At 47.7% G+C, this 20,514-nt stretch overlaps 1 protein-coding gene across 1 annotated transcript in view; it reads left to right on the top strand.

The window, feature by feature from the left end:
- The first annotated feature begins 5,940 nt into the window (after window positions 1–5,940).
- LOC119461539 (uncharacterized) overlaps window positions 5,941–20,514 on the top strand; it is a 266,138-nt gene continuing 251,564 nt past the window's right edge. The window contains exon 1 of the mRNA XM_037722882.2: window positions 5,941–7,188. Within this exon, the coding sequence (XP_037578810.1) occupies window positions 5,956–7,188 (1,233 nt within the window). The 5' untranslated portion in view covers window positions 5,941–5,955. The remainder of the gene's footprint in view (window positions 7,189–20,514) is intronic.

The following is a 20,514-nucleotide window of genomic DNA, read 5'->3' as shown; positions in this document are numbered from 1 at the left end:
TATCATACCCAAACGCGATCACCTATATACACACCTTAATCGCTGACACTAACGCCGATATCTTACTCATCACAGAAACCTAGCTAACGCAGGATATGGAAGATTTCGAAGTCCCCCCCCCCCCCCCCCCCCCGAAACCTAAATTTCGCGTCATATACTCACCATCGCCTAGCTGAGAGGTAGTAGCACCCTTATAGCTGTAAAAGACTTAGCGTCGCCACTAATCTGTCACAACGCGAACCTAGAGTTATCGTGGGTTTGTGTTTGCAACAACGCCGTGATATCATTACTGATATCTGTTACAGGCCACCCGATAACCAACAGCCCTTTCGCGCATGTCATTACAACACTACTCAAAACATCAAAGAAAAGTATCCTGAGGCGCCCAAACTTCTTTTTCTTTTCGGTTATTTAAATTTTATCCCACATTAACTGCTCCCTGTTGTCTGCACCATACCGGTTATCACCAAACGAGTCCAAAGAATGCTTCGAAATTACGCTACACTTTAACATAACTCAAGTGATAACAAGCCGTATCAAAGAAGATAATATTCTTGACCTCTTATCGACCGTATTGACGACGGGCGCTGGTCCCGTGCTCTTCCTTGTCCGTGATTTTTGGCGCTGTTTAAAATGAATGATCCGTACCAGCTAGCTCGAGCGCGAACCATTCGGAGTAATAGGTGCGTAAGTACTGTTCCGGTATTATAGTGACCATGGCCTTATCGATATAGGTATAGCTCGCTACCGCTATACAAAAAGGCACCAGCAAAAAATTATTAACGCACTAGAAAACATGAAATTACGAAAAAAAAAAACAATAGTGAACTTGCACGCTTCTACGATTATATTTAGAACACTTACCTTAGCTGCACTATGAACTGGGGCTAACTGGGAATTATTCAAGAACGAAGTGTTCGACCTAAAAAAAGTAAGACAGATTCCTACCGTTCTTGTGAAAACGAATTGTAGCGATTCCTGATTAAACAAAGGTCTAAATATCGCTTGAAACAGGGGAAAGGACCGCTTTTTTAGAACCGCCCATAAAAATAACAGGCCAGGAGCATTGGAACGCTATCGGCTGTGCGCTAAGTGCGGCAATAAATTAACGGCCACTAAAGATAAAGTTAATTCCTCTGACTTGCGCTCGATACTGCGATCAAATACGAATGAAATATATGGGGCACTGTCTCCGCCAAACCGCGTAGTGGCCAACTACAACTCGTTAATCACGATGGTAGTCCGTTAGTTTTGAAAACGGTGCCACAATCCTTAATGACAACTTTTTCAACATCGTTTACCGCAGTTGTTGACACAAATATAGAACCGCTACCAAGTAACCGTTTCATAGCAATGCCAGAAATACAGATTACCGAGGAAGACGTGTCGAACTGAATCCAATCTCCCAAATGATCATCCTACTCGGGACGTGAAGGGGAGGTCTCATTATGGCTGATTTGTGCGCAAAGTTTAAAGTCTGTGGGTCAGATACGACCTATGTAGTAATTTATTTACGCAAGTGGTCGAAAGCGTCCTAGAGCCGTTATGGTATGTACACATAATGTGTTCAGCGTCTTGAAAGAACTGAATGTGACACTGAGTTCACATTTGGTCGAATTGCGGGCATGTTAGGGCTTATGCATGTGCAACCAGAGCTTGACATTTGCTGGTTATTTACGGGCTTCGTAGATAGTTAGTGATTTTTCATTTTCTTCATATTTTCAGGCGTTACATGACGCGTGTACACGCCTAAACGTTCTACAGAATGTTTTCCCGTATGCTAAAAAAACTAGGCAGGGTCACCGATTTTATATTTATTGGAAATAGCGGGAACGTTATTTCTAAACCACACGAAACGATTCAAATGTCTAGGTCGATCACACCCCTTGTAGTAAATTATTTATTTAACCACTCAAAAACGCTACAAAGGCGTTGTACGGATGATTTCCCGATGTGCTTGGAGAACGAACTTTGATACTCGTTTTCAACTCGCAGGTAATGGGGTTCATGTCGCGCATGATATATGCGAGCCATGTTTTAAGGCTTGGGGGGGTTCAATAACGGGCAATATTCATAGGACTGCTCGAAAGAAATAGCATCGCTGGAAATTGGGTTGCGAATATGCAAGGTCTTGTAGGGTCTTCCGTGTGGGCTTTTTTAAAATTGTTTTATTTAGGGGTTTTGCCTGCCAAAACGACAATGTGATTATGGCGCACGCCGTATTGGGGGACTCCGGGTTAATTTTGATCACCGGGTATTCATTAACGTGCATCCAATGCGCGGCACCTAAGCGTTGTTGCATTTTGCCCCCATCGAAATGCGGCCGGGATTTCATCCCGCACCTTCGAACTTAGCAACGCTACAGCGAAGCTTCCACTATACGCCACCACGACGGGTTGCGGGGTTTCAATGACATGAATTTAGACGCTGTTTTATTACATTGCATATAGTATAGGCGGAAGGGATAAATACATGGTCTGAAGTTACAAGGGCTATACAGCGTATCGGCGGATTTGTGGTTTTGCTAATTTCCAATCCAGTTTGGTAACGCAGCAATGTAGTTTCACCGTATACAGAATGCGCTGTCGTGTATCTTAAAACGGTACTCGCTCGCATTCGTTAAGGATTTACGATTGATTTCGGCTGCGTCTTAGGGAAACGTCAAGCTTTCGCTCGCTGATTGGGACTGCAAGGCCGTGGCATTGTAAAACTGCGCGGGTCACACGGGGGGATATACTATCATTATTTGGCCAAATAGTTGGAGGTTCGTGGGCAGTGAGCAGAACTTCGTGTGGGTTCGTGCTGTTTGACGGTATTCCGTGTTGTTCGGCACTTTCTGGGATTTCATTTTGTTTGGCGCGCGAAGAGGACTAGCTGGTGCCACCTAAAGGCGTCAACTTCTTCTACGATGTTATGTTATTAAAAAAAAAAAAGGAAAGAATGGGCCACTAAACATGCGGCGCTGGACTTACTGCCGTTGGTAAGAAGTAAGCAATCGCCCAACCCTGAATTCTTCACAGGTATGCACAACTCTTTTCTTGTGCGCAACGATGTCATGAATCAGGCGTGCACGGAACGAGCACCTACATTCTTTTAAAGCCGGAGCAATGGACGAATCGCATTCATGAAGACTCCGACTGAGCCAACCGTAAACTGAACAACGATATCGACTAAACACGAGTGTCGTCAGAAAACAGACGCATTTATACGCGCACCGACGGGGGGGGGGGGAGTTCGGGTGTTGTAACCCCAACCGAGTTAACCCCCCCCCCCCCCCCCCCCTACGAGTCCAGCTCCACCAGTCCAACGTGTACCTTCAACGCTCTGTTCACATTGTCATTACAATTCAGGAGGTGGCTTGAGGTCGAATTTTCCTGATTACCAAGAACACTCCATCACTGTCTTGTATTTATTCATTCACTCTTAACTTACTTTGAGTAAAACGCTGAAGAAATCAACATCGTCATCATCCTTGGTGTCATTATTATAATTATTAGGCATTTTATTGGCTGTTGGATTCCTCTGGCTAAAGCGAGGAAATTGCATCTTATGCAAACTGCTTGCTTCCCCCCCCCCCCCCCCCCTCCTCAAACACCAATTTACCCCCCTGGCAGAGATCCTGGGTGCGCTACTGCGAGCGATGGTACCTGGCACTCAACGTTAGGAACACTGCTCAGACGCCGATACGAGAGACTACTTGTGTGGCCGAAAAGAGCAGTCAAGAACGTCCACCGAAGTTTACCATAGCTGCTAGATCCGAGTGTTCTTCCTGAGAAACTTAGGGAACCGGGACTCGCGTGCTCGGTTATTGTACGCGGAATATTACTATATTCGGAGATAGTCTAATGAAGTGATATTGGGGTCTAACGTCATGGGGAAGGAGGGAGGGAGAGGGTGGGGGCGGGAGTGCAGCTTCAACCTGTCTTAATACGGTGAACGTGTGCCCCTGGCACGACACGATCGCGCCGGTCAAGATTTTGCGGCGGGAACATCACACGGCGGCGGTGCAGAACCGCCAGGGCGGCTGGCTCCATCTCTAGATCATCGCACGAAGCTGAGCGCCGCCGTCCGCACGTCGAATCAAACACGAACAAAAAACTGCGTCCCACCGGCCCCGGCGCGCACGCTAGCACGCGAACACGCGCGGAGGCGCGACTCCCTCCTCCTCTCTCTCCTTCGCAACCACCTTGCCGATCCGGAATCCAGCCCGCTGCCTCTCCGCGTTTTCATCCTTTTTCTTGCTACTGTTTGCACGACCGGTGCGGCGCGGCCCGTCCGCACTGCAGGGCGCACACAGACCACTCTACCCACCGCCACTCTTTTACTTTCAACTTTTGTGTACGTCTTCTTTGTTGTTTGATTCGCCTCTACTGTCCGGTAGTGCTGTGCACCACCCATATACTTCTTTTTTTTTGCCCTTCACCGTACAGCGCCGCTTCATCTTTAGTTCTTCCCGTTCGAGGCAGCAGCATCAAGGCGTGCAGGCGCATCTGTTCGTTCCCTTCCTCTCGCTTGTGCCACTCCCTCACTCGTCCCCCTCTCTTGGAAGGGAGGCCCTGCCGCCGCCGTCGTTGTGGTGGCTGCCTTCCCCACGCCGTCCACGGTCATATCGGTTTGTTGGCCCGCGCGCCGCAGTTGCGTCCGATCAGATGTGGTCGTCGGCTTGGTCGCCGTTGATGCCCAAGTACTGCCGGTGAGTCTTCGCCCACCTGTGAGCAAAGAAGCTTCCTCGCCAGTACGGTGACGCAGTACCGTGACCGTCCCCCGTGAACAGTGAAACGCTTCGACGTTGTTCCTCGGTGTCGTTACGTCTTTTTAGTTGTCGGTTTACGTCTGCTCATTGAGGAGTTGTGACTGCTGCCGGTGTTCCCGTGCGCGGAGTTCTCCTTCTGTGAGTTGGTCGCGCGAGCGTGCTGTGTTGTGCTGTTGCAAGTTGTTTCTCGGAGTGCAGCAGGGAAACGTGCGCTCAGAGTGCCGGTGTTTCTCCGACAACGCCCCGCTTCTCTCGACGCATCACGCGAAACACCTGGAATCGCAGGAAAACAGTGGACGGAGCCTTCTGTTTATGGTGTTTCGTGCTTCTGTTTTCACGACTAGTTAAATTTCCCGCTCTTTGAATCGTACTGTGCGTGGGTAAGTCCCGGTGCGCTTCGAGCAAAACGCGCAGTTCCCCGCGTTTGTCAGTAATTCCTGTGAACTTCAGCGTGTTTGTTGCGCGGGACACATGTGCTGCAACCCCGTCGGTGCTAATCGTTTGAATGCTCACGCATTGCTGTGGTACGGAATACCGAGTTCCGAAGCTCTCAGCGTTTTGCAGTTTCATAGTCTCCGCCTCTTGACATTCGACGACGCATGCTGCGCACCACTGCAAAAGTGCCCACAGCAGTAAGGAGAGGCAGCGAGCTACCCGAATCTCCTCGGCGGACACAACCACTGTCGCCGGGCGCATCGCGTTACGTATTGTGCTCTGGTAGTAGGGCTTTATCTTACTACACCTGAGCTGGCAGTAGTCGTTGCTTAGGTGTCTGCAAGTCCATTGTGTTTGACGTGCTCGTGACGCCTGTTTGTGCGGCAGTGTACGGCGCCGAACGTTTACTGGCGCGCCCTTGTGCTGCGTTTATTACTTGTTTTGACATCAGTCGACGCACCGCGCTCTTTGTCCGACCACGTGCTTTCTGCTGTTGAATCCTCTGTGTGGCCTCTTGCGTGATTCAAGAAGCAAACGTGCTGCTGTCACATGTCGTGCGGTGCTGAACTAACAGACTGTTAGTATATCGTTGCTGCGTGTGTCGCACTAAATGAAGCTAGAGTCACTACATTGGGTCGCTTTTGTCCACCGGCCGATGTACAGTTACTTGAGCACTCCCGCAGTCTAGATCAGTACGACCTCGATCCACGATTACAGTGGCACGACCTTTCTACTGAAAAAAAAAAGAAGCTCAATACAGGCGCATCATGTCACGCGCTGCCAGTACCTCGACTGGCGACACTAAGTCCTTTTGGCGGCGACCGAGGTTGTCTTCGTCGCAGTGTAATGCCACAGGTGCGACCCGCTTCTCGGGGCCAGCCATCCGAGTAGCGGCGCCCACGTCCCAGATGTCATCCCAAAGGCTACCACCATCGTCTCCGCAGCAGCTGAGCTCAGACGAGGAGGACGAAGAGCTTCGTTCCTTCCTCACTATCCGGGAGCCGATTCCGCGCCACGGCAGCGGCGCGGCGCGCCGTGGAGGTCGAGATGACTCGCCTTCTTCGCCTGCCAGTTCTTTCGACTCGACGCGTCTCTCGCCGTGGTCGACGCCCACCTCCCCTCGGTGGTCCGGCTCCACCACGCCTCCCGGTTCCTCCAGCCTCGAGGGTCACTCTCCGGGTCTGTCGGCGTCCCTGTCTTCGTCTCCCTTCTCTGACGCCAGCGTGGTCGTGTCGTCCTCCTGTGGCACTCGCAAGCACTCCCGCGGCGACGGTCTCTTCCCCAAGTCTCTGCCTTCCTCGGCTTCGGCGTCATCTTCGCCTGGCTGCAAGCTGAATGCTCTCGGCGATCCCCCGCCGCCGTGCAACATCTGGTCGGGCGGCTTCAAGTGGCACGACCAAGCAGGAGGAGGAGGGCCTTACAAAGATCGGGAAGAGTGTCTGCAGATATCCGACTTCTGGCAGTACGGCCAGCACCGCCGCAGCAGCGACTTCAGTTCGGACGCGGAGTCCCGGAGGGGTGACGACGTCGCGGATGCCGGCTTCCAGGGGCCCAGGAGGGCTTCCTCGTTCGACGCGCTCGAAGTCGAGAGCGACGACAGCTCCGTCGATGCGCTGCGAGGAGCCCGGCCCAAGCTCATCCTTCCCGTCCCGAAGCACTCTCCGCCGAAGAATGCCAGCTTTCCCGAGCCGTCGCAGCAGCAGTCGGCGCGCTCGGGTCGCGCCGCGAGGCCGGAGAGTGACGACGTGTGCTGCCACTGCAAGCTTGCTCCGAGTTTGCTACCCCTGGAATGCTGCGAACAGGACGTCAGGGGCAAAGGCGACGCCGAAGAGCCGTTGGGAAGCGGCGTGGGATCTAAGAAGGGCCTCAACTGGCCCTGCACGCTGCAACCTCCGAGCCAGCGTTGCCTAGACTGCCTCTACTCGGTGCCCCTGTCCAGCGGTGCTCAATGGGTGCAAGCGTCTTGCGGCAAGTTCCCCTGGAACAGGCGCCGTGGATCGGTGGGTCAAGTTCATTGTCTCGCGTGCCCGCGGTTCGTGTGTGGCTTCAACGTTGTAGATCGTCTATGTATGTGTGCTTCATTTGTTCGTCCCTGCTGCGCTCTGTGTTGCTCCAGTACAATTAAGTGGCATAACCTGTTCGCAGCAGGCTCACAAATGAATCTGTAATTACTCATGGGGCAGAATTTTACACTCGCAAAGCAGGCCGACACCAGCTTGGGTTATAACATGCCAAACATTACTTTCGGCTAAACCATTTCTGTCTCTATTTTTTATTCTTCGTTTACGGCGATGGACTAGGTGAAATTTGCTTCGTTAAAACGTGCGATTTGTGAACGTGCTAAACGCTATGGAATCGTTAGGGCGCGCCGAAGGAATGGTGGCCGTGGTAATGTACGGTTACAATGACAAATAGACGGAATTCGACTTATATAGATTAACTAGGAGTAATGTAATAGACTGCATCCTCGGCCGCTGTACCTATGAATAAGGTCGGGTTTAACGACAGACGCTTCCATTTTGCTGGTGTAAAGCGATCCACCTTTGATAATCACATATTCATTGCGCTCCACAGTACATATGGCCTAGTCCTGCATAAGACCGGTGGGAAAATGTTACGTAATTGAATAGTTCTCTGTCCGCGACTCGACAGGTGGCGTACAGAGCCCGTAGGCTCTTGTCTACTATGTACCATGTGCAATATGCGCCGTGTGGTCTTCGTAGCTGTCACCTGGGGAGGCCGTGGTTAATTCTACACCCTGTCCATATGTCCCTTAAGTACCTCACAAAGATCTAAAGACCCCCCACAAGGGTTCTCCGTCATAATTTTACATCGAAGCTGTATATGGCTAGGCGAAACCAAAAGCCGTCCGTCCGGTGTGCGCAGAAATGTGGGCCGATCCTGGCGATAGTGCCGAAAGGGTGCAAGCGGAATGGCACATACCGCTGTGGACTCCGGGTGGTGGGCTCGGGCACCTGTAACCCGCCCTTTAACTACCCTTGTTACACGTAAAAGAGAAAGAGGGGCGCGCCATTGGCTGCGCCGTACGGGACGTCGTTTTCTCCGTCGCAGCCGAGCGCGCGTGCAGCAGTTTCCCTCCGACTTCAATGTGGGTGGGACACGCATCGTACGAACTCCCGAACAGCGGGCAGCTTATGAAGAACAGCGCCGACAGCAGCGCCGTGAGTGAGCTCGTGTTGGCCGTGCCGATGCAGCAGTCCAGGCACAAGAACAGGTCCGGATGGCCCTGCGCAAGCAGAAACTGCGTACCCAGGACCCGGCAGTTTACCAAGCCGTCGTTTAATGAACTGTCGGGATTAACCCAGTGAAAAACACCGAAGCCGTACGTTTCAGCTTCGCTGGTTAACCATCTGTACGGAGTGCTTGGGCTGTGACATTTTTCTTCACCGCTGCAGTTCTTGGTGTGCCGAGCGTCTTGTTGCAAAGCCAAAGGAGCGTAAAACTATCTTATGCAAGAATTTGTCTAGAAGGTCAGTTTCAGCGTGTACATACCGTTTTAGCAAGGTTGACTAATGTAATAATAATAATAATAATAAATAATTGGTAGTAGTAGTAGTAGTGGTAGTAGTAGTAGTATAGGAGCCAAAGGTAACAGACTGCAACCTACAAGAGATACAGGGGGTGTCGTAAGTTGACAGGGTGTGGTATGCTATCGGAAGAAGCTGAATATTATTTCACCAACCTGGCCTTGAAGCCTGGAGTTTAGATATGCAGCCGAGAGTAGTATGCGCGGCCAACGCAGTGGTGTATTGTTTTACTGGTCGCAGGCGAAAACATTAGGTGACAATACCGCTTATTCGCGAAGCCCGCGCCACGTAAACTTATGACGTGGACTTCCCCTTTATTTCTGAATTCAGCGAGCTGTCCTGGCAAAGCCCCAGTTAAGCTGGCCTTTCTTCTTTTTCTTTCTGTTGCCTTTTCACCGGAAAACCCAAGTTCTCACCTGCCTAAGAATGAAGTCGCTTTGCTCGGAGGATGTCTGTCGCGTCTGCAGGCTTCTGGGAAGCCGCTGTCTGTACAGCACTCACTCCGGTTTTTTTTATCTGCGCATGCCGGTGCCTCTTTTTTTGCCCCCTCTTAATAGTGATGCCAGCGACGACGGCGGCAATAAATTTTCTTTCTTTTCTGTTCTTTTTTTTTGTTCATATATTTCAGCTTGCTGTCGGTGCAGTGTGGACGTTATGCAAAACAAAATTATGTACCTATAGGAGCTTATTGCCAAGACCTTGACGCTGACAGCTGCAGAGCTGCGTTCTTAATCGAGCGTTGTTTTGAGGAGGCTAGTTGCCCCGTCCCAGTCTACCCGCCCGCAGTTTTACTTAACCATCTAATCACGTTACGAAGAATACCACTGTACACGCGATGACTGTGTTCATTCGTTCTTTATTTCTTAGCCTCACCGTTTTTCAAGGTTCCTATATACAATATATGGTTGAGCAACACTGAATCCGGAGCCCTCCATGACGACGTCCTCGTAGCCCACCACGAAACTTCGGGTCGTAAAATCGCGGGAGTTGCATTAGATTGATACTGTGATTCGCAGTATCACCATTTAAACACGGTTTCGTTCAATGCTGTCATAAAACGTGTTTTTATAGTGGAACGTTTTACACGGAGTGTTCTATCGGCGGAGTCCTTACGCAGTGCGCACCATTACTGTTCTTTTTTTCTTTGTACTACTTATAGTAGTTGCGCAGTCATCGTGTTAAGCATGGCAGATCAAAGAGATTGATCAAAACAACAAAAAAAAAAAGAAAGAAAAGAAAAAGCTGGAAAAAAAAGAAAATCTGGGGTCTTACTGCCGAAATCACGATCTCTTTATACTTCACACCGTAGTACGAGCACAACTTCGGATTTATTATGACCGCCTGGGGTTGTTCTAACCTTCACCCAACGCACGCCACGCGAGCGTTTTTGCATAGGAATGCGATCGCCGCCGCCGGCATCGAACCCACGACCTCGTGCCCGGCAGTGAAACGCCATAGCCCTGCTCAGCTACAACGGCGGGTGTACGTGTTTATACATTCATCGTCCGTTAATGTCGCACACGGATGCACTTAAATTTGCCATTAAAGAAGCAGAAGCAAACACACACACATCGCTCTCATGGTGTTCGCAGTTTCGTACGAAGTGGAGAGAGCGTGAAATGAGGAGAGGAGGTGCAGAGAGAGAGAGAGGGAGAGACAGACAGAGAGCGAGAGAAGTAAAGAAAACAAAATAAACTTTCTTGCCGAGGCGGGATTCGAACCCGGGTACCCACGGTCCGAAGGCGAGCGCCGCAACGACTAGGCTATACACGTACGCTTGTAGAACATGCATTTATGAGACCCGTATGACTGCGTTATAGGGGCGATTGCAGCACAACTTATTGTGGGTGAGAGAAAGAGAACATGAGAGCGAGAGTAAGAAAGAGAGTTACAGGGAGAGACACGCAGATCGAGAGAAAGAGAGGCGGGATTTGAACCCGGGCACTCACGGTCCGAAGGCGAACGTCATACCTACTACGCTATGCGCCAACGCTTGCAGAGCTCCGCTGTTTCATCAGATTTCACAAGCAGGGAACTGACTTAAATTTTTATGCGTGAGAAGCTTGCGGCCCTTTGTACCCAACGCCTCACGACTTGAAGTGCACCAGAGAGCTGGAAAAACGCCAACATTATACTTATCCATAAGAAGGGAGACTTTAAAGGATACAAGAATTATAGACCCATTAGCTTGCTTTGAGTATTGTATAAAATATTCACCAAGGTAATTTCCAATAGAATCAGGGCAACACTTGACTTCAGTCAACCAGGAGAACAGGCTAGTTTCAGGAAGGGATATATAGTCTACGATGGATCATATCCATGTCATCAATCAGATAACCGAGAAATCTGCGGAGTGCAATAAACCTCTCTATATGGCTTTCATAAATTAGGAAAGTGCATTTGATTCAGCAGAGATACGAGCAGTCATAGAGGCATTACGTAATCAAGGAGTACAGGAGGCATACGTGAATATATGGCAAATATCTACAAAGATTCCACAGCAACCTTGGTTCTTCACAAGAAAAGTAGAAAGATACCTATCAAGAAAGGGGTCAGGCAAGGAGCACAATCTCTCTATTGCTATTCACTGCATGCTTAGAAGAAGTATTCAAGCTTTTAGACTAGCAAGGCTTAGGAGTGAGGACCAACGGCGAATATCTCAGCAACCTTCGGTTTGCAGATGACATTGTTCTATTGAGCAACAATGGAGACGAATTACAGCAAATGGTTGAGGACCTTAGCAGAGTGAGTGCGCTCCTACCCATTTTCATTCTTCTGTAAATTTTATTCTTCTGATCAGGTTGCCTTGTGAGTAATTGATCTAGATAAACGTACTCCTTTACAGACTCTAGAGACTGACTGGCGATCCTAAATTCTTGTTCCCTTGCCAGGCTATTGAACATTATTTTTGTCTTCTGCATATTATTCTTCAACCCGGAATACGGCAGGTTTCACCAAATCCTGACTGGGAGCTTACTACTGTCGTTGAAAAGAAAAGTGTACAATCATTGCATTCTACCGGTGCCAACATATGCGGAAGAAACTTGGAGGTTAACAAAGAAGCTCGAGAACATTAAGTTAAGGACTGCACAAAGAGCGATGGAACGAAAAATGTTAGGCGTAACGTTAAGAGACAGGAAGATGTGTGGGTCAGAGAGCAAACGGGGATTAGCCGATATTCGAGTTGCCATTAAGAGAAAAAAAAATCATACCCTGGTTTTTAAAGAAAGATGGTTGAACGCGAAGCTTTCTCCCATGCAAACTGAATCAAAGTCAACGTCCAAAGCCAACGACCACGCAACGAACCCAAGAAATGCTGAGCGGCTTTATGCGATGCATATGTGATTTGATTGCTTGTTTAGGATTGCATTTTTTGAACGTTAAAGTTGAATGAAGAGACATTTCGATCAGTTGCATAGCCTTTATTTTAGATCACGCAGCCGTTGATTATACGCACACACTCACACTTTCACGGACTGCTTGCCGTTGCCGATACAGGGGATCGGCCTTACGGCCATGCGCGCTCGTGCTTACGTTCGCGTACGGCAGCCTCTTCTTCTGCGCTGGGCTGCACCCGCGACCTATCCATGGTGAGGGACGGCAATGCATTGCGTGACGCGCGTAATGCAATGCAGATGTATACAGTTCGTCTGGGTAGCGTGTCGTTGCAGTTCCCATTGTTCTTATCGGTACAACTGCGAATGTTAACTGTAGTTTTCTGCGACACGTATGTCGTGCGCCGTTGTACTATTGTGTGCGAAGATGCGCAGATAGTTCCATTGTGTAAGTTGGCTCTCCTGTAGTGCGTTTTCGGCGCTTACGGACGAATCAGTCAGACATAGAAAGATTCGCTTTAACAAATGGAGCTATGGACAGGCCATGCAGTGCATAAGGCAGATAACCCGTGGCCCATTGGAGTTACAGAATGGGCGCCAGGGTAAGGGAAGCTCAGTCTAGGACAGCAGAAAATTAGGTGGGGTGATGAAATTACGAAATTTGCATGTGCAAGTTGAATCAGCGCAAGACAGGGGTAATTGGAGATCGCTTGGAGGGGCCTTCGTCCTGCAGTGAACATAAAGATAGGCTGCTGCTGATGATGATGTGTACAAACTTTGCCCAGGGAGTGTTAGCCAGAGCCCCACGCGGTTTAGGTTTAACATGTGGACTGTGTGGAACCATTCACACGTTCCCCATTGCCCACCATGCGTAGAGGCTAGATAGCGGCGCAGTGGCAGTGTGCTAGTGAATAGTGTTGTAACGTGTAATGGATAATCGGCTCCTGTTTAGTAGGCAGGACAGAAGCAGCTAGAGTTACTGTATATGGCTCCCGCAGCATCCAGTGACCAGCGCCCTCAAAGTGGAAGGAAGAGGCAAAGAGAACTTCGCTTTAGAAAGTAGAACGAATATAACATCAGCATTCGCCGGCTGCTTAATGGGGGCAGTCGTGTGTTTGTCGTCTACTTGAATAGGAAAACCGGAGCTGACCCAGCGTTAAAGGCGTGGTGCGTCTGTGTGCTGCGGCCAGCTCTGGAAAGCGCTGTGCGCACGTGTCCTTTTGAAATGTAGCTGATAGGCACGCGTTGCACGTTTTGTCTCCGATTCAGTCGTCCCGTACAAGATTGATGGCGTCTTGTAGCGCTCGCATCGTCCACAGACAGACACCTAATGCGCTAACTACAGCGGCGTTACGTGCTGAGCGCCCATAAGCACTGCCAAGACCAAGTGGAGCGCGCTTTTACAGCACCCGGATTCGGCTTGCGCAGTGGCCGTCGCCGACGCTCGAAGAAGAAGAAGAAGTCGCGAGCGGCTACCGCGGTAGAGGAAGCCGACAGGCGCGTCGGAGCAGGTTTTCGGGATCCCCTTACATCCCCTCCGAAGTCGTTTGTTTCTCCGCGTTTTGTTTCTTTTCTTCCGATAAATCTCTGCACTGCACGCGGCGATTCTACTTGCCGCGCGCGGCGCGTTAACAGAACGAAAAAAGCCGACTGCCTTTCGGGAGTTGTGTGCAGTGTGGCGCGGGGCGCGGCGAAGCGAACATCAGCGCGCGGAATAAAGCGGTGTCGAGTATCGACAGCGCTTGTAGCTGCGCGCACGTTTCTATATATATATATACTATGGAACAAAGACAGAACACAGACGAAATAAATAGACAGAACAAAGACAGTACACCGGTGTATATCTTCGTACCTGCTGTCCTACATAGTCAACCAGATGACACAGATGAACTACGGTGAACTGGCCGAAATATCGATTATGCGCATTTGAGCCCTTGTTTTTATTATTCAAATAAAAATAACAGAGATTTGGCCACTACGAGTATAATGGTGACGATTATTGCCTTTCACATAAGAGCAGTAATAATAAGAAACATACCGTATGATAAGAAAGAAAAAAAAAGAAGGCAGATGTTCGAAAAATGGAGAGCAGTGATGGCTGAACGGAGTAAATGAAATCCGCGTATGGTCTAAACCAAATGGAACATGCAGATACAGAAGGCAAGGACAAGTTGCGTCACACACTATACTGAATTCCCGACACTTGCGAATTTTCGAAACATATACGCTCCATCGTAGCGGTGTAGTATAGAGTTCTAGGCTTACGAAACGCGTCACGGTAAGTGATGTGGCCAAACGCGCAGGACTTGCAGCGCACTTTGAACTGTTTTCAACGATACTTCGTAAATATACCCGGTGACCATATTTCTTGTAAGGCAGAATGCGCATATCGGTTTTCATCCGCTGGCTATACAAGGTTTTGACGGAAACGTAATATTCTACATTGCTATTATCGGCATAATCTTGTCACGAAGAGTCGTGCAAAGCGACTCTTCGCGACAAGATTATGTCGATATGTCGATATTATGTCGATTATGTCGATTCTGGTCGAACCAATAGCATTATAGATGTCGCCAACAGCGCTGCTTAGTCTGGGTGGATCTTGGTATGACCCGAATACGATAACGGCGACATGGGCGTTCCTCATGTTAAACAGCCAATCCGGTCATTCGCGTGAATCACGGGGACGCGTGATTGGCTGCTGTACCGCGATCCATACAGCTACCGCGACAGTGCACGCTTTTACTGGGACGCGGCGTCGGTTCCTTGACCTTGTGCGCGGGAGCTTGGCTCTTCTGCTCCTGCAGCGTGCTCTGGGCGCGATCTTCTCCCCTTTCGCCGAAACCGCCTTGTCCTCTCTCGATCGCTGACCAGATCAGAGGGAGGCAGGCCCACCTCTTTGAGACAACAAAAGCGCCGCAGTTCTTGCACGAGGGCGCGTCTGGGACGCGTGGGATACGACGCGTACAGACGAACTACGCCGAGCGAAGCCTACCCGGCCCCCCCTCCCCCTCGCGCCGTGCGATTTTGGTCGTGCCTCGCGATTTGGAACTGCCTTTCAAGAGGGAGAAGACACGCCCTGTGCCATCCGCCGTCGGCACCTCACCTTAGCGACTGAGTGAACGACGAACGCTTGAGCGTGTGTGTGTGTGGTTGCTGTTACCTGTTCTTCTCTCCCTGATCCTCCATGCACCTTTTCTTTCTCCGTCCGCATGCAGTGCAGGATAGCCAACTCGAGGCTCAGCCTGGTTAAACTCGCCAGCAAACAAAAACAAACGAACGCACGCCCACGTCAAAAGTGGTTCGTTGCTCCGTGCGCACTTGCAAATGGCTGCACGAAAAATGCAAATGCTGCGCAGTGAGCCTATGAGGCGTAATGTGCGGTATTGGTGAGATAATCCGTTGATTAAAATCCGGTGCGACGCAAGAAACAATGCGAGTAACTGAGTGGCACTTATGACGACATGATCCACTAACTGCGCGATAAATTCAAAAGCACGTGCATGTCACTCTTTCTTCCGTTACCAAATAAACCTTTCATTCCATACCTTCCCGTTTAGATCCGCCTAGCTATACTGACAGCCGCCTTTCGTGTAGTATCACTTATTTTCAGGATAAAATTTGCTGGAGTATTCAATGAGTTGCATAAAATTCATACTGCGTAGGAGCGAATTGTGGGGCTGCATAGAAGCGCAAACAAATCGCACTTTCTCGGGGAGGCATTGCCACTATTTGGCTAAGGCCAGCTGCATTTATGGTGTTGGTTAAAACGGGGAGTTCTGTGGCTATTGTATTTTAGAGTTTTAGGGAAGCTGTGCCTGGGAATGTTGTGACCGTTTTTTTTTTTTTTTTGAGGAGGAGGGGTGAGGGGGAAGGGAAAGACGGAGGCTGCGGACTTAATTACTGATCAGCGTTATAGTCTAGCGTGCGCCGAAATCTCAGTATACGGCATATCTTCCATGCGCGCTTCTCAACTTCAACACTGAGCCATTAATTTTGGCTTGTTGGGCACGAAGGAAGTCAATTGACACGTGATTAAAGAAAAAAAAAAAAAAAACTGGAGAAAGGTCACACTTGCCGTTGTGCACACGCAGTCAAGCGTTCATCGTCACTCACAAGCGGTTTTAGAGGCTGGTGCTTTTCAAGAATCGCATCAGCGCTTTTGTGGCCTTATATATCGCAGACGCTGACAGGCCACTGTCCTATAGATCTCCTCCGTCAAAGTTGGTCCGCGAGAGTTCTATACACAGGCCAAGCATCCGCGCACCCTAAACTAAAGCGGTGTATTCTGGAAACTTTGCCTAGCTGTCCGTACACTCAATTTTCTGCACCATTCGGGGCTTATCTTATCCTCGAACAAACATCGTCAGGTATCTTGCTTTTTTTTTTGCACTGTGCTCTCTACACTTTCCTGTAAGGAACCCCGTGTGTGACACTGAAACGCGCGGGCCGTTCGTGACCAGAAAGCGTAAGAGAAATGAATGACGGAGGAAGGAAATGAACTAGGACGCGCCCTTACGTCACACTGCCACCCTTCTTAGCGAGCCCACTCTCCTTGGAGCCATATCCTCTTCACCTTTTCTCTCTCAAAACGTAGGCCCAACACGTGACGCTACTTGGCGGACTCAGCCCAGTGTGCTTGGTTCCTGGTGGGTTTCAATTGAACCGACCTTGTTCGGGGTGTTCTTTGCCATCCGCTCATGTGCATGTTTTGTCCCGATGTGCTTGTACAAATACGGTAGTTCATTGCAACATCTATGCAGCGTGCGATAGCGACAGCTGCGCGTTGCTGCTGCTGCATCCGTTGTCTTTTCGGAAGAGCGCGCGCTGAGCGCGGCTGTGAAAGACACTAAAATTTACCGCGACCCGATCACGTGCTGGGCCGGCTCTCTTGGCTTCAATAGTGTTGCGCAATGCTTCCGCCTAATTATTTTCTTTTTCCACGAAGTAAGCGCACGCAAGGCCGGTGAAGATAAGATCGATGACGATTTTTTTTTATTTTGTTAGCGTACCAGCGAAGCCCCGTAGGGCGCAGATGTTTATTAAGAGTTTATACGTACTGCCCTATGCGGAGTATACCGCAGTGGTTAAGACGAGGCAGCAGCATTGCTGACAGCAAAATCTTGTGACGCTTTGTTTAACTAAGACACCAGTTTGGAGATATGTGCCATCAAACTCGCCGTAAAAATGCACTGTTGTCGAAAAAAAAAAAAACGAAAGGAACCACTGTGCGTTGATTACTATTGAGAGATTTACGCTAGTAGTAAAATAGCACACACTCCGTCACTGTGATAAGAATTCTGTACTGCCTTAAACTCGGCCACTTAATTAGAGAGCGGCCAGCACTACAGTGCTGACGTCGACTTCTCCGGTGTTCCGTAAAATGGCAGTACATACATGCGGGCACTGAGGCGTGAGTTTTGCACGTTGCAAACATCGCTAAAGCTAGCTTCTTCGCAATGCAATGCAGCGTGCAGAGAAGCCTGATTTTGTGATTTTTTCTTCTTTTGTTTGTTTTGCAGGAGACGGTCAGTATATTGGAAGTACGATTTATTGTATAGATCACTCTGTGTGGGTTATTAATGCGTTGGCATGAGGAGTGCCAAAGCGGGAAAAAGTGCATGTGTGTGTGAGAAGCCGGGCATGTGGTAGAGGTAGAAAGGAGATGGGAGAGCTTAGAAAAACATGTTTATATATATATATATATATATATATATATATATATATATAGGGTGTTCATTTGTAAGTTTTACGGAATTTATATCAATCGCCTGTGGCAGGTAGCATAATTCTTATCATTGAGCTGGTTTATTCGAAGAGGCGGACATTAGTAGCACGAGAAATCGAAACACATTTTCAACTAATTAAAGAAAATCACTAATTAGCTTCTTAGTTAATTACTTTACGACATATATTGTAATTTACGAATCGTAGCCGGTGAGTTTGCAAGACGCAGCCACTTGGAATGAATTTCCAGAATGACAGCAGTTTGGAGATATGCGCCATCAAACTCGCCGTAAAAATGCACTGTTTTCCACTTACATCTTTAGCCAAATGCTGTTTTATACATTGAAGTATAGTAAACTGGAACGCCCTTGTATTTCATCCCACACTTTGGGAAATAACATCGCGAAACTCGTGTCATACTGGAAATTCATTTCAAGTGGATGCGTCTTGCAAACTCACCGGATACAATTGCTAAATTGCAATAAGTATCGTAAAGTAATTAACGAAAAAGTCCATTAGGCAATATTTAATAATTTGTATAATATGTGTTTCGATCTCTCGTGCTACTAATGTCCGCCTCTTCGAATAACCCAGCTCAACGATAAGAAATATGCTGCCTGCCACAGGCGATTTGTAATAATTCCCTAATGCTTAAGTTTAACACTCGATACACACACACACACACACACACACACACACACACACACACACACACACACACACACACACACACACACACACACACACACACACCACACACACACACACACACACACACACACACACACACACACACACACACACACACACACACACACACACACACATATATATATATATATATATATATATATGTATATATATATATATATATATATATATATATATATAGGGTGTTTCATTTTAGCTGCACCAAATTTTTAAAAATTGCCTGTGGCAGATAGCACAATTATAATCCTTGATCTAAACTACTCGATGAGGCGGCCATTACTTCCACGAGAAATAAAAATGCCTATTTGAATAATTAACATATTTACGCTAATTAAATTTTTGATTAAATATTTTACGGCACATCTTTCAATCTACGAATTATAGCCGCTGAGTTCGCAAGGCGTATCCACTTGGAACGAATTCTCAGGACTGAATCAGTTTCCAGATATTAATTTTCAAAGTGTCCGACGAAATGCATGGGCGTTCCAGTTAACTTTGTGCTTCGATGCATAAAACAGCGTTTTCCTCAAAAAAGTTAACTGGAACGCCTATTCATTTCGTCGGACACGTTAAAAATTAATATCTAGAAACTGGTTCAGTCCTGAGAATTCGTTCCAAGTGGATACGCCTTGCGAACTCAGTGGCTATAATTCGTAGATTGAAAGATGTCCCGTAAAATCATTAATTAAAAAGTTAACTAGCGTAATTATGTTAATTATTCAAATAGGCGTTTTGATTTCTCGTGGAAGTAATGGCCGCCTCATCGAGTAGTTTAGATCAATGATTATAATTGTGCTATCTGTCACAGGCAATTTTTAAAAATTTGGTGCAGCTAAAATGAAACACCCTGTATATATACAGTGCCAAGGACAGTGTAGTCTGCTCCAGACCTCCATCAGTAGCACTTTCGCTTCTTGAAGAGGCAGGTCGTGTGTCGAGCGAGCTCTTGAACAACACTTTTCGCTGTGGTGAACGCAGTTTAAGGTGGCGGTCCCACTCCGGCGGCACGAACCCCCCCCCCCCCCCGTTTTTAGTACTTTTGGAGCAACCGTGGCGGCTCTTCTACTTAGGATATGAAGTTGTCGTATAAACCATATGAAGCTTAATTCTTGTAGATTCCAACTATATATAATATAAAGAAATTGATTGATTTGATTTAGAAATAAATGTTCAAGAACAAGCATGAGATACATGGTTTTTGCGAACTGTGTCTCAGTTGTGACCATATTTAGAAGAAACTATCGCATTTACTGCATTGCGGCTTGCTTTGTAGCTTTAGGAGATATTTATCTATTTCCTAGATGAGGCGAAATAATTTTGAATTTTTACTTTTTGGATAATCTACTTTTGAAGATTGCCAAATATCGCAATGTTCTGTTGTAAACAGCCCGACAACTACATGCTCAAGGAAGCTAAATTTTGGATAAAGTACAGTTCAAGGAAATTTACATTCAGGACGAAAATTTTCATTCATGTATCTTTATTAGTTTTAAACCGTAGCTTCGTAGCTTTAGTACCTTCCCGCAAAAATGGGAAAAAATAAAACCAGAATTCTAAATATTGCTTAATTACGGCCGCATTATTAGGAAAACTAATAAAGTTACATGAATGAAATCTTTCGTCCTGAATGGAAATTCCTTGAACTGTACTTTATCCAAAATTTAGCTTCCTTGAGCATGTAGTTGCCGGGCTGTTTACAACAGAAGATTGCGATATTTGGCAATTTTCAAAAGCAGATTATCCAAAAAGAAAAAAATCAAAATTATTCTGCTACGTCTAGGAACTATAAAAATATGTCCGAAAGCTACAGAGCAAGCCGCAATGCAGTAAGTGCGGTAGTTTCTTCTAAATATGGTCACAACTGAGACACAGTTCGCAAAAACCATGTATCTCACGCTTGTTCTTGAACATCTATTTCTAAATCACATCAATCAATTTCTTTATATTATATATAGTTGGAATCTACAAGAATTAAGCTTTTTATGGTTTATACGACAACTTCATA

The sequence above is a fragment of the Dermacentor silvarum genome, chromosome 8 (genome assembly GCF_013339745.2).
Source record: "Dermacentor silvarum isolate Dsil-2018 chromosome 8, BIME_Dsil_1.4, whole genome shotgun sequence".
NCBI classification, from domain to species: domain Eukaryota; kingdom Metazoa; phylum Arthropoda; class Arachnida; order Ixodida; family Ixodidae; genus Dermacentor; species Dermacentor silvarum.
This window is presented reverse-complemented; position numbering and strand designations above follow the sequence as displayed.